At 35.3% G+C, this 14,289-nt stretch overlaps 2 protein-coding genes across 2 annotated transcripts; both read right to left on the bottom strand.

Moving 5' to 3' along the window:
• Window positions 1–2,652: 2,652 nt before the first annotated feature.
• LOC106312604 (calcium-dependent protein kinase 32) lies at window positions 2,653–5,842 on the bottom strand. Its single transcript, XM_013750176.1, has 7 exons — window positions 4,984–5,842; window positions 4,393–4,516; window positions 4,166–4,309; window positions 3,928–4,080; window positions 3,494–3,777; window positions 3,180–3,407; window positions 2,653–3,078 (listed from the first exon to the last, which is right to left on the bottom strand). Exons 1-7 carry the CDS (start codon window positions 5,515–5,517, stop codon window positions 2,923–2,925), a joined length of 1,623 nt encoding a protein of 540 aa, XP_013605630.1. The 5' UTR covers window positions 5,518–5,842; the 3' UTR covers window positions 2,653–2,922.
• Window positions 5,843–6,834: 992 nt separating this feature from the next.
• LOC106307888 (remorin) lies at window positions 6,835–8,541 on the bottom strand. Its single transcript, XM_013744972.1, has 2 exons — window positions 7,667–8,541; window positions 6,835–7,399 (listed from the first exon to the last, which is right to left on the bottom strand). Exons 1-2 carry the CDS (start codon window positions 8,348–8,350, stop codon window positions 7,199–7,201), a joined length of 885 nt encoding a protein of 294 aa, XP_013600426.1. The 5' UTR covers window positions 8,351–8,541; the 3' UTR covers window positions 6,835–7,198.
• Window positions 8,542–14,289: the final 5,748 nt, after the last annotated feature.

Genomic DNA, 14,289 nt, shown 5'->3' on the forward strand with positions numbered 1-14,289 from the left:
ATAATCAAACTTAATTATATTGGGTTTCTTAACTGATGCCCAATGGAACTGTTTTTACGTTTATGATAAAACAAGAAGGTATTTGTAAATCCTAAAATCCACATTAAATATTTAATAGTAATCGAGAGTTTAATCCGAGAAAGAAAATATGATGTGTACAACGATATCTTTAGAACACAACGATGTAATTAGATTCCAGTAGGCAAAGCTTGATTTTATTGATGAATAAGATCGAATACAATAAGTGAAATGAGATCTAGCGTTACAAACGAGATTGATAAGAGAAAAGACTTAAAACTAGGTGAAAATAAGATCGATGTGTGTGTATAGCTCTCTCTAGGATTTTCCGCGTGTCCTCCTTTATTTGCGTCGATCTCCTCTTATAGTTGATTGATTCAGGATTCCTCCCAACTTCTCTGTGATCTCCGGCTCTTCGAATCGATCTCTTCTTGCTCGTCGGAGTCGGACTTCTTCATTGGTCGCGCGGTCCAAGTTACTTAGGCCCAACTACCTAGTTGGCCAAAATTGGGTCCAACATTTGTCTCCCAATCTCTTTTCTTCGGACCGAACGAAGAGAGATGGTCAACATAGATTTCCGTACGTTTCTTCGCGCACGTTTTTTGGTTCGGACTGTATAATGGTTATATGTGCCGCCTTAGGGTGAATCATTAAATTTCTCGGGTTTAGCGATAGAGCCGTTAGGACTTGCAGTGGCTTATAAGTACCCGAAAGCGTTCCTCCGCTGTCTCAATCCTCTTCTTTCTCTTTCTTTTGCGATCAAAGGCCTTTAGTTGCCGAATTTTGATAAGATGGCTTCATCGTTCTTATGTCCTCTTCCAACGATCAAAGCTAGCCGGCTCGAGGAGATTTACACCGTTCACGGTGTCGATCGGACCGTCGTAGTTGATTTGGCTTCTACATCCGACAGAAGTTGTTCGTGATGGATACGGTGGGGCGTATCTCTCCTTCTTTGATACATGTGGTCTTTTCTTTCTGATCCCGGAGCCTATCCTTAATATTTTGGCGGAGCTAGGTTTGTCGCTTACTCATATATTTTTCATTTATCTTCCCCACAGACGGCGCCAAAATGTAAATCCAAAAATTCACACTAAGTATTTACTAGTGATCGAGAGTTTAATTTGGAGAAGAAAAGATGATGTAGGAAGCGATATCTTTAAAACATAACGATGTAATCAAATTCCAATAGGCAAAGATGGATTTTATTGATGAATAAGATCGAATAAAATAAGTTAAATGAGATCGAGCGTTACAAACAAGATCGATAAGAGAAAAGACTTAAAACTAGGTGAAAATAAGGTCGATGTGTGTATAGCTCTCTCTAGGATTTTCCGCGTGTCCTCTTTTGTTTGCGTTGATCTCTTCTTATAGTGGATTGATTCCGGATTCCTCTCAACCTCTCCGTGATCTCGGACTCTTCGAATCGATCTCTTCTTACTCGTCAGAGTCGGGCTTCTTTATTGGTCACGCGGTCCAAGATACGTAGGGCCAACTACCTAGTTGACCGAAATTGGGTCGAACAATATTTTCTTACTCAGATATTCATCAAAACATGATTGATGTTTGTATGCAGGATGACGATAATATGGACGACATAGTGTGTTAGATTAGATATGTCGATAAGCCAACGACATTATTGTGCAGTGCCGTGTCCCAAAGGTTGAAATCGCCTAAAACATAATTGGGATTAAATGGTTTTTTATATAGTACAAAAGTGTTTAAAATAATGAATATGTTTAAAATAGAAAGTATGTTGGATAAGAAAAGGATCGAAACAAGAGTATGCTAACCCAAAGTCAAACTTGTTAACTATTTGATAAAACTAACATTATATGTGTGTAGCACGGTCTTAGAATTGGCTATATATCTTGTGGCTTGAAGCAAGTGTTATACTTGCCTTATTGCAGAGACGAACTTGTTACTGTGTGTTGATACTGATTTTGGTAAACTAATGATAATTCCGTATATGGTTTTTTATATTAAGTTTCTTTAAAAAGGATTACACACATTTTTAACAGATTCTGACAAAAAAAACGAGGACACAATGTTGATCTTGAAAAAGAAAAAGAAAATTTTTTTTTTTTTTTTTTTTTTTTTTGTAATCCAGGGTTCCCCGCTTCGCGGGTCAATCCCTGGGCCCGGTCAGACAGCAGGCCAGCTTCACCCGGGAGGTTTTTCCCTGAACCCGAAGGTCCAGTATCCGCTTTGGTGTCCAGATGAAGCAGGGTAGTTTCCGCATGGGGGGATCGAACCCGGATGGTGGTTGCCAACACAGACCCGTCTTTCCACTTGGACTACCTCGTCAGGAAAAATGGACATATGATTTGCTCTGCTCTTTTTCATTTTTTACACAAAATAGTAATCAAACTTTCGATTTTTTATTCGAATTTTTTCATCCTGTCGGTTGTAAGGTAAACTCTCATTGTCAGAATTTTCCCAAGTCATATGCATGTGTCTGAACATACTTATATAAGAATCTGACTAAGAGTAGAAATGAGTAAAGGCTCTCGACATCTTCGGGATTCCCAAAAAATAAAGGAAAATAAATCTTTTTTTTTTTTTTTTTTTTTTGAAAAAAGGCTAAAATAAATCAAATTTCTAATATAATTCTTGAATTGTTATAGAAAATTAAAGTATCACAGGAAAAACTGATGATCTTCTCTAACTCCATACAATTATACAAAATATCTACAGAGGCCACACGATAGCTCTCTTTTATCCATGCATGCACGCTCGCTCTTCAGCCAGAAACTTAAAGAAACAATTCGTAACAACTATTATATGCCTAAAAATTCTTAAATCGTGGTGTAACTAAAACCCCAAAAATATAAAGAAAATGAGAAAGATTTGCATCCCTTTGATTCAATCTTCCAGTGATGATTGTCGCATAGTATTCACACTCTCTCATATTGCCTCGCTATTGACATGCAACGATGCATCTTGCATCAATTTTTGACTGATACTATTAAACCGTTCCCTTGAATACTGCCTAGAAGCTTTTCTCCAATCTGTTCCTGTTTTCATCATCGTCGCAAACTCTTCATAACTTATTCTTCCATCCTACAAAAAGAAGAGTTTGATCATGTTTAGTTATTCTTCCATCATAGTTTTTTTTTTTGTTTCTAGGACTTTATGAGACTATAATGATGAGGCTAACCAACCTTATCGGTATCAACATCGCGGATAATGGCTTCAACAACCTCTTCACTTGTACCAACTTCATGAGACAAAGCTTCCCTTAACTCTTCTATTTCAATATACCCGTTGTTGTCTTGATCAAAGAACGCAAACGCTTTCTTGAGATGCTCATCATTGCCCATTTTCCTGAGATGCACTGATATGGCAATGAACTCGTCGCAGTCCAAGTATCCATCTTTATCAATATCTCCCTACATAAAAGCCCTCCAAGCTTCAGTGCATTGCGTATATAACTTCAAAGCTGACATAGTAAAGTAATGATAAATAAAAAACTTACAGCGTCCATCAGAATCTGTAAATCATCTTGGGGAACAGCATGGCCAAGTTTTTGCAACCCTATTTTAAGCTCATCGATGTTTATCTTCCCTCTTTGGTTTGTGTCCATGATTTGGAATCCTTCTCTTAGACCAGAAGCTTCTTCGTCTGATAAATGCTCAGCAATAACCCTGAGTGCTCGTTTCTTGAGCTTGTTCATGACGGTGAACTGCTTCAGCCTTGCCCTTACTGTTTCACCTAATGACACATTGGGAGCTGTCTTTGCATTCTGTAACCACGGATGATCTGCGCAAAACAAAGCAAGACCGGTTACTACTCTTCATCTTTATCAGATTCCACATGACAACAGAAACAACTTGCATCATTATAAAATGTGTTCTAAACAGTAATCTTTTAAAAAAAGCCCTAGCGATTTTTTGAACATTAAAACCATACCTAGTACTTGCTGAGCTGTGAGACGACGTTTTTGGTCAGGGTCAAGCATTTTCCTGATAAGGTCTTTTGCGTTTTCAGAAACCTTAGGCCATGGATCCCTTCTGAAGTTCAGTTGAGATCGAATAATTGCTAGGGCAACTCCTTGTTCAGTTTCTGAAAATGTTTATAAACAAACTTGATCACTCTTATGATCCTTAAAAGTCACATTTGTTACTAGAAGATGTGAATATAGACTAACCTGCCCAGAAAGGAGGGACACCACAGAGGAGTATGTAAAGAATAACACCTGCACTCCAAATGTCAACCTCTGGCCCATAGTTTCGTTTTAGCACCTCAGGAGCCATGTAGTACGGACTCCCAACGATCTCGTTGAACCTCTCGCCTGCAATAGAAAGACAATGGTGTGGGTTTAAGATTGTTGCTATACATCAAAGGAGTAGTAAAAAGAAAAACAGAACACAATACCTGGTTTAAAGAAAACAGAGAGACCAAAATCAATGGCCTTAAGAGGTGCAGACTCCTTATTGTTTGCAAATAAGAAGTTCTCAGGTTTCAGGTCCCTGTGCATTACCCCATGTTTATGACACACCTGCAGTGATCACATGGAAACTCATTAATCTCACGTTTTTAAAAAGAATAATCCAAATACACACATAAAATCGTCTCCCAGGCAGCAAACAACCAATGCCGGTCCTGGGATGACGATACAAAACATTCGTCTTGTCCCAAAGTTTAAGTAGTTTGTATGTATAGACAGTTCGGCCCCTAACTAATTAAGAATATTATATGTATTGATCATTTAGCTTTAGTTCGTAACTATTTCAATTCCATAAATCGCCCTGCGAACAATTAGTACCCTTCAAGCAATGCTACATTAACATTGCAATAATGTCCTAACACTAGAACCAGTGAAAATGGCAGCACGTGAGAGCTCAAACTATATACCAATCAGACGCAATCATGGCCGCTTCTAGACTTCAAATCCAATAACATATAGTCATTTCAATTCTGCAAACATATCAAGAGAGAGATAAAAAAGGCTAAATCGTGACGAACCTGAACAACTTCCATGATGGTCTTAGTCACAACAGCAGCAGCTCTCTCAGTGTAATGCCCTCTCGCTACTATCCTATCAAACAACTCCCCACCTTCACAAAGCTCCATAACCAAATGAACAGCATGCTCATCCTCATAAGTCTCCTTCAAAGTAACAACATTGGGATGCTCAGGCATATGCCTCATGATCTCAACTTCTCTCCTAACATCCTCTATATCCACAGCCGTCCTCAGCTTCTTCTTCAGAATCGACTTACACGCGAAGACCTCTTCGGTCTCTTTGTCGGTACATAGGTACGTGACACCGAACTCTCCACGCCCTAGCTCTCTCCCCAGCTTGTATTTCTGGGAGATCTCGCGACCTGTTGGATCCGTTAGCACAATAAGCTTGAGAGGTTTTACCTTTCCACCTCCGTTATTGCCGTGGTGGAGGCCGTAGTCGATGGAGAAAGGGTTTTGATTCTTCCTTCCTTTTGTGGGCTTGTTGTTATCGTTCTTGGCTAACGATCCCGCCGACCCGCAACAATTACCCATGGCTTCAACAATGACGGATCAAGTCAAACCCGGTCGTAGCTCGAGAGATCGAGGGAACTTAATTGGGTATAGATTCACGAGGTGTGATTCCAAGATAATGGGAAGATCAAAGGATGGTTACTTGGAATGAAATTGTGGATGAGACGGGTATATATGTGGGAATGGAGGAGGGGAAGATCATAAACGCGTGAAAATCAAAGAAGATGGATCGAATCAACGTCAAAATATTTTTCTTGTCTGAATCAAATTGTTTTTATGTTTTGTCTGAAAATCATGAAAATAATTTACAGACATGATGGAAGGAAAGTCAACAGAATCTTCCTCCCTAAACTGTCTTGATTTTTTTTCTGTATTTTGTTTTTCATTTTTTTTCTAATTTCTTTCTTTCTGTTTTTTTTTTTTAAATTCTTCACTTATAAAAGTTATTAACTTCAAGACTGTGTTTCCACTTTCCAATAATGTGAAATCGAAATCACTGGTAAACATAAAACTCTTAACAGAGAAAAATAAATAAAAACGCGAGTCTGTATCACGTTTTAGGCTTTTAGCTGATTTGAAGGAGGTAGTAATTGTAAATAATAATAGCCGTCTTCTTTATTTCTTTTTGTTTCTTTTATTATTTTTCTACTATTACGGTCAAACTAGGCGATTTGACTCTTTCGTCGAACCCAAGTCACGCAACTAACAATATTTTATTATTGCCATCCTACTAACAGCATAACTGAAAATATGCCAAATCAAATATATTACTAGAATAGTGGAATTTTATTTTTGTTTTTTTTCAACTGTGGACATTGTTGATTATTGATATGAGAATTTGTTATTTTTCTTAGAAGAAGCAAAAGCTATAGAAAGGTGTTAGTACGGGAAACTTCCTTACAAGTTAAGACTATATTACAAAAATACTATTAAAAAGCAAAGTCAGTGGAGTATGAAACGAGGAAGCGAGAGGACGAGTCTTTGTCAAAATGTGTTTAGATTTATTTGAGATCCAAAGATCAATGATAGTGATGAACCTTACTTAATCCTTTCATCTTCACACGAGTGTTTCTGTTAATCCTAGATTCTTACCAAGTTAATGATTTCTTTAATTTGTTTACTTACATTAACACAAAAGGTCAATTATCATTAAAAATATATTAGGCAATAAACTTAAGAGATTTATCTTTGTTTTCTAGAAAATCTTCCATCATTATTTCATTGCTAAAGACTTTTGCATGTTGCCCATCAAAGCTCTCTCTGACCCAAAAACATTGAAAGCCTTTCTAGACCCATTAACGCATTATGGTAGAAGACCAGATGAGCAAGAAACACATATGAGATCTCTGAAAAAGAGATCATTTAGTTCACATTTCACATTTCGCACTATTACATTTCAACTTTCATAAAATATAATAGGATAGGTATGAAAAGTATAAAAGAATAATCATCCTAGTCTAGTTACAATTTATTCAAACCAGGCATCTCAGAGTTTGATAAAATTCCCCCAACTAGTGCTCTAGTTTTGGAATGACAAAACGATACATGTAAGCTAATAACCTTATGTGGAAAACATACAATAGATATTACATTCTATTTATACACATTGATTCCCAGTATAATATGGTACGTTTATAGCATATATATATTATTTATACACAAGAAAAAGAAATACTTGGAGATGGAGTGAAACGTCGCTTAGCTAGGAGATAGAGAAAAATGAACGTTTGGCCGGAGGTCGTCCCACGGCTCTCATGAGATTAGAGACTTCAAGAACCCTAGCAACCTCCGTACCTCTTTTTGCTTCCGCCGTCGCTCTCCTCTCCTCCGCCTTCCTCTGAGCTTTGGCTACTTTGTTCTGTGTTTTCTCCATCGCCTTTGCTCTCCTTTCTTCCAACTTCCTCTGCATCCGATCATCATCAATATTACAACATATATATTGTCATTAAACGCTTTAAAACACTTTTCTAATATATGTGTGACAAACGTTCATAAAAATAATATATAAGTTTAAAACCTTATTCCTTTGAAATATATTTTAACGTACACACGGGGTTACAAGACTATAATCTATATAATCTCAAAATAATATGTTAAGAGATCAATATAACTAGTGTTGTATATAAATTTAACATAACTAGTTAACTAATGGGATCTGCTATAAACTAACCTCGATTTTCTTCATCCAAGAGTTAGCTTTATGGACCTGCTCATTTAACCAACCGTTAATAAAAGCCTCTTGTCTCTTAAACCTATTATTAATCTTAGCCAACTTCGCCGTCTGCCACGCTGTTATCTTAGCTTCCACCTCATCCCTCTTCACCCTCTGCACCGAGGCAGCCGTCACCATCCGATTCTGACCACTTGATGAAGTCGTCGTCACAATATTCTCCGAACCGGCCCGGTTATCGTAACCGTCCGGTACGATCGCCCACGGGTTTGTATCTTCTTCAGGCACCTGATGATGCTGATCACCACCACCACCGTCTTCATCTTCACTGATCCTAGTCAGCTCGTTTATGACGTCACGATGACTTATGGATTGGTTGTTCCCGTTGCTGTTGTTGTTGGTGTCCATGGAAGAGCCCGCGATGACTAGAGCGTTGAACTCTCTGCTCACGGTGGTGAAGTTCTCTCCGGCAGAAGAAGCTCCGTCGCTAAAGTTCACAGACCTAGTCGGAGACAAGTGTCCTCCTCTTTGCTGTGGGCGTGGAAGCTCGGTGGTCGTCATAGCGTGAATATCTCTCACGACGGTCTCAGACGGTGGAGTCTCGTCCCGGCTATCGGAAGCATCGGTACTCGTGGTGGTGGTGATCTCTGTTGATGAGCTCTCTTGACTGTACAAAGTCAACATCAGAGTTGTGGCTAGCTAGTAGTATACTGGACTGTGTGATTAGAAGTTGAGCTCTTGATGATACTAATTAGACGATGAAAGAAGGACACCAAGGCAAGGAAGAATAAATAATCAATGATTATGGCTTAATCATTTTGTGTAACGAATTGTTTAGATGAGAGGTGAAAATATTAACAAGTGTCAGAGTCTATTCCATGAAAGCTACGTTCGTCCAGTAAATAAGCGACTACATTAATATTTTTCAAAGACGTGTTCTCTTAGATATTTAGCAAGAGATTGATTAACTAATTCAATTCGGTGGAAAATTAATTGATTTAAATTAAGCCTAATTTAATTTTACACACTTTTAACCTAATTCGATTCAATATTTTTTATTTATTCAAGAGCATCTTCAGAGATCTTTAAAATTAAAAGGGGACTTTAATCAGCGGGTAGTCTTTTTATTTATAAGAATAATTTCATGAAACTTTCACATTGCAATAGATCAATTTCTCTTGATTTTTTCTTTTGAAATGGAAAGAATTATCGTAGTGCAAGGAGTGTCGGCAATAGGGGACCTACCACGAAAATGGGATAATGCTTGTGGACCAAGCTACAAGCTAACACGTGTCTCTCGGTAATAAAAGTTACGTACGTGTCATTAAATGAATGGTAGCGTGTCCCCGCCAAAATAAAATACACACGTCAGCTTTTGAATGTGCTCGAAGATCCCAGTAGCAAAATGGCACGTATCAAATGTCAATTTATATCATATCTACCCTTATTATTTTTTACTCAATTATATTAGTTTCTTATAATATTCTCATATATTTGACCCACATGATTAGTATTTTATACTGTATAAATTGTATCCCTTTGTGAAAAGTTTTAGAGTAACATTGCTAGTTTGCTTAGCTACTCAAATAGTTAAAGACGAGTAAAATCAACTTGGACTGATACATATCTCGAGAAGAAAAAAGTTGATACGATGCAGATTTGATCGTGGCATAAAGGGTTTATAAAATATGTTTCTACCAGGACTGGACATTTCATCCGTTAAATTTGATTCGATTTGTTATTCGTTTCGATTCGATCCGAAATTTTAGGATATCCGTAAATTTTTGAAGCAAAACAAATATACTAAAAATCAATATACGTTAAAATCGAAACAAATCACAAATATCAAAATTTTGGGAAACGGATATCTGCTCCGATCCGGAAATATATAAATATATGTACATCTTGATTATACTTAATGCTTTAAATGTATAAGTTTATATAATTATTTTATAACATATGATTTGACAAATTCTATTCACATTATTACTTATATAAAAGTATTACATAAAAAAGGAGAGAAAAATATTATAAAACAATTATAATTTTTATTTTTCTTAAGTTTTGTGTTATTATAATTGTTAACTAAGTTTAAAATTTACAAAATATGTAGTTTCACTATTTCTTTTAGTTTTTATTTTATATATCATGCAAAAAAATATATTAAAAAATAAAATTGTAGTACATTTTTAAGATTATTTGTATTAATCAAAGTGGATGAGATATCCGTAAGTATTCGTAAATATCCGCAAATATCTATTTATTTTCCGGATATCATATTTTTCCGAAGTAAAGCAAATCGAAAAATTAGATATCCGTAACATACGAACAAATCACAAATACCTTCAAAAATTCGGATATCCGATCCGTGTCCAGCTCTAGTTTCTTCCGCAAGTGTCTACAAACTAGAGAGAGACTTTGGTATTCAGAAAAATGTGCTTTGAAGTAAAGTATGTTGCCGAGTTATTCGGCACGGTATGCATTGATTCACCGAATCAAGCACCGATTATAGTTTGTGTGAAAAGGAAGATAAACTCGAGAAAAAATATAAAACTTGTTGCGATTAGTAAAACAATTGGGTCAAGATGGGCTACGAATCATCGCATTTTCAGCAGAGCCCAATCAACTAACCCATTCCATAGATGCAGATTACAGCTTACGGAACAAATCATCATCATGGGATAGAAAATCTTTGTGATTTTTTCTTTGGGGGTGGGGGTTGACATATATCCCTTACTTATTAATTCAGAATCATTTTTAACAATAAACATTTGTTTAGTAAACTAATAACAACTTTGCCATTATAAACATTTGTTTAGTAAACTAATAACAAGTTTGCCATTATAACTGATGTGGTAAGCTCATAGCTCTTCCCAGCCAACTAAATTAATGAACCTTTAATTATTACTAGGATATTTACAACTATTACCACTACTGGTACCCTATTATACATTATTTGAAACATATAATTGATACAATTCATACGACTTTATTTGGTTCATAGAACAACAACCGGTTGATATTGTAAATCTTTTTAACCGGTTTTCTTGATCAAAGCTATGTGTAGAATAAGTCTGCTCGATATGTAAAATCTACAACGTAGGCTGTTTAAAAACCGTGTCTTCTTCATCTTCGCTACAAAATAAACAATATCTTAATTAATCATATATCATACGCTGCTGAACTGAAACAAAAAAAATTACTGCACAACCTGATTAGACTAATATTTTCTTCATGGCATTTTCAAATTTTAAGCTTACTATTTCTATCTGGCAATCATACTATGTAAAACCTACAACAAAATTTCAAATATGATTCAATATAAGTGGTCCAGTTTTTGTTATTTTATATTCTTAGTTACTCAGTTTCTAAAAAGTCAAAACTAATAGTTAGTGGATCTATACATTACTGGGCAACATAATGAATATATTTATATTGTTCATCGTCTGAAGTCGTTTAAATGGCTTATGGTATAAGACAGTGAGAGTTTGACTTTAGTTCATGACATACACCAAAAATTAAATAAAATGTATGTAGCCCGTAGTAGTGAGTTCTGTAAGTTATTATGTGTACTATGTACTATGTAATATTATTAAGAGAGTAATGAATTACTCCTCCATACGATTGTTTTGGCTAAAACGCAAATTTTAAATGTTCTGTAATGTTGGCAAAACGCAAATCGTAGTCACCACTGAAAACGAATTATTAATGTTCTGTAATGTTGTAAAGTTGGTCTGTTTACTCCAAAGTACTGCAGGTTATCATAACAGAAAACCTCACTAATAATTAAATCCTACTAAATATGATTGTATAAACAGTTTACGTACCAACGTTTGAGTTCTCTCTTTCAGTTTGTCAGGTTCATCTAAAATTTAAAATTTGCATAGTATGTTCATTCTATAAACGATCACATAAGCAAACGATTTAGGGTGGTATAATACTTAGGTTCACCCCTGTGACAAATAGTTAAATTCACCACACTCTTCGTAACCAATCAAAGTGCCTTGTAGGAGTAGTTAAAAACGAATATAAAAAAAATAAAAAAATAGCTGAAAAAAAAACAACACTGACATTAATTAACGCCGTCTAAAACCCTAAACTCTAAACCATAAATCTTAATTCTGAAACACTAAACTCTAAATCTTAAACCTTAAACCCAAACTCTAAACAATAAACCTTAAATCTTAAAATCTAAACCTTAAACCCAAAACTCTAAACCATAAACCCTAAAATCTAAACCCTAAATCCTAAATCCTAAACCCTAAACTCAAATCCTAAACTCTAAACCCAAAACTTCAAATCCTAAACCCTAAACCCAAACCTCTAAACCGTAAACCCATCTGCTAGTTAATAAGATTAAGGTTTATGGTTTAAAGGTTTGGGTTTAGGGTTTATGATTTAGGGTTTGGGTTTAAGATTTAAAGTTTTGGGTTTAGGGTTTAGGATTTAGGGTTTAGATTTTAGGATTTAGGGTAGGGTTTAGAGTTTTGCGTTTAGGCTTTAGGGTTTACATTTTAGGATTTAGGATTTATTGCGTAGAGTTTGGGTTTAGGGTTTAAAATTTAAGGTTTAGATTTTAGGATTGGGGTTTATAGTTTAGTGTTTTGGATTTAGGGTTTACGGTTTTAGAGTTTAGGTTTTTAGAATTTTGCAGATGACGCTAATTAATGTCGGTATTGCTTTTTTTTTCCAGATATTTAAATTTTTTTTTTATTGTCTTTTTAAGTTATTCCTACGTGACATTTTGGTTGGTTATGAAGAGTGTGGTGAATTTAACTATTCACCGGGTGAACTAAGTATTGTTCTTTAGGGTGTAACTGTAAAGTACAACCAAAACTAATTGTGTACCGTTTCTATTAGATTAGTTACAACTTACACGCCGTCTTGTTTTTTAAAGAATTTATATCCCATTTTCGTGTATGCATAACCACATGTATTTTTGGAGCATTAAGTTAGGTAAAATCATAAATTTGCGAGATTGATATTTTTGATACGCGAAACGTTCAAAAAAAAAACAATCATTAAAATTCTATAACGTTATGTGCAATTTGCTTGGTTTGATAGACGAGCAGATCCTTTGTATATTAATCGACCATTATAACATTGTTTTATAGTTATGTGTCACCATGAGAATAAAATTTAGAATTCTTAGAAAAATATGTTGGTCTATCTTAACTTATATTATACTTTTAATTAAACTAACTATTAAATTGATAAATAGTATACAAAAGAATATTCTTGCACTTTCCTCAAATAAAAGCTACGAAAATATGATTAACGTATATAACAATCAGTGATTATGAATAATAAATATTTGATAATAAGTTTTGTAATAGCTCTTTTTTGTTTAACTTTATATTATTAAAAGATATCAAACAACCACATTAATCATATAATAATTTTTTTTCGTATATATTATATTTTGAATTTTTAAAACGACTACAAATTACTAAAAACGTTAAATGTCTCACCCTAAAATTTTGTGATCAATGGCTTAACTTTTTTTGGTAATAACAAGATACAAATTATCATAAATCGTATGAATATGAAGTCCCGTTTACTAGACATTCATATTATATATTAATATAGCTTAAAATTAAACTATATAACATAGAAAAATATTTAAATATGATAATTTCTAAATTTGTATTGAAAAAGTATTGAAACCTTAATATTTTAATTTTGAAATTTGCATTCAAAAAATCACACATTAGAAATTTTGTGTTTATCATATGAGTATGAATTCTCAATAATAAATTTTGTATTTACCCAGACCTCACAGTGGATTCTCTCATTGATTCTACTTCGCAAACTTGGAATTTGCAGACACTTCGGACTTTGGTGGACCCACAGGATGTGAAAATTATAGAAAGCATACCACTGAGCAGAACTCAGATGGTAGATAGGGATGGATTGCATTTCACAAACTATGGAAAATATACGGTCAAATCAGGATATCAGGTAGAACGGGTTTACCCAGACAGAGACAAACCACCATTAATGTTTGGACCCACGGTGGATGTATTGAAGGCGTTCTGTTGGAAGATACGATGCCCACCAAAGATCAAACATTTTCTATGGCAATTGGTCACGAAGTGTATAGCAGTCAAGAAGAATCTGCAAGCGCGGGAGATACATGGGGATATACGGTGTGCACGGTGTGGAGCTGATGAGGAATCGATAAACCATGTGTTTTTTGAATGTCCCCCAGCACTTCAGGTTTGGGCTCTCTCAAAGATGCCATCAAATCCAGCTATTTTTCCAACAAGCTCTCTCTTCACTAGCATGGATCATCTCTTCTGGAGAGTTTTCCCGCAGGTGGATGATCATCAGTTTGCATGGATATTATGGTATATTTGAAAGTGAAGGAATAATAAAGTTTTTAGTAATCTGGATTTTGATCCTAGAGACACGCTAAATTTGGCAGAAACAGAGTCAACACTTTGGACTGAGGCACATATATTGAACGAACAGAGGAATGTACGACACATAGAGGTTACGACTTTACCGTCAATTCCAGGAAGATGATGTTTCACAGATGGTTCCTGGAAAGAGAATGATATTTTCTCCGGACATGGTTGGTTTAGTACTCTAGAAGGATTTGATGGGCTGTTAGGGGCGAG

The sequence above is a fragment of the Brassica oleracea genome, chromosome C8 (assembly GCF_000695525.1).
Source record: "Brassica oleracea var. oleracea cultivar TO1000 chromosome C8, BOL, whole genome shotgun sequence".
In the NCBI taxonomy this organism is placed as follows: Eukaryota; Viridiplantae; Streptophyta; class Magnoliopsida; order Brassicales; family Brassicaceae; genus Brassica; species Brassica oleracea.

Bases quoted from the DNA above. Each gene is read 5' to 3' on its own strand.
- LOC106312604 (XM_013750176.1), bottom strand. From the start codon at position 5,517: ATGGGTAATTGTTGCGGGTCGGCGGGATCGTTAGCCAAGAACGATAAC. The intron at 4,310-4,392 runs GTATTGTGTTCT...TTTCTATTGCAG, and splicing joins CTCTGTTTTCTTTAAACCAG to GCGAGAGGTTCAACGAGATC. The intron at 3,408-3,493 runs GTAAGTTTTTTA...GCTTTTATGTAG, and splicing joins TACAGATTCTGATGGACGCT to GGAGATATTGATAAAGATGG.
- LOC106307888 (XM_013744972.1), bottom strand. From the start codon at position 8,350: ATGTTGACTTTGTACAGTCAAGAGAGCTCATCAACAGAGATCACCACC. The intron at 7,400-7,666 runs GTTAGTTTATAG...GATCGGATGCAG, and splicing joins CTTGGATGAAGAAAATCGAG to AGGAAGTTGGAAGAAAGGAG.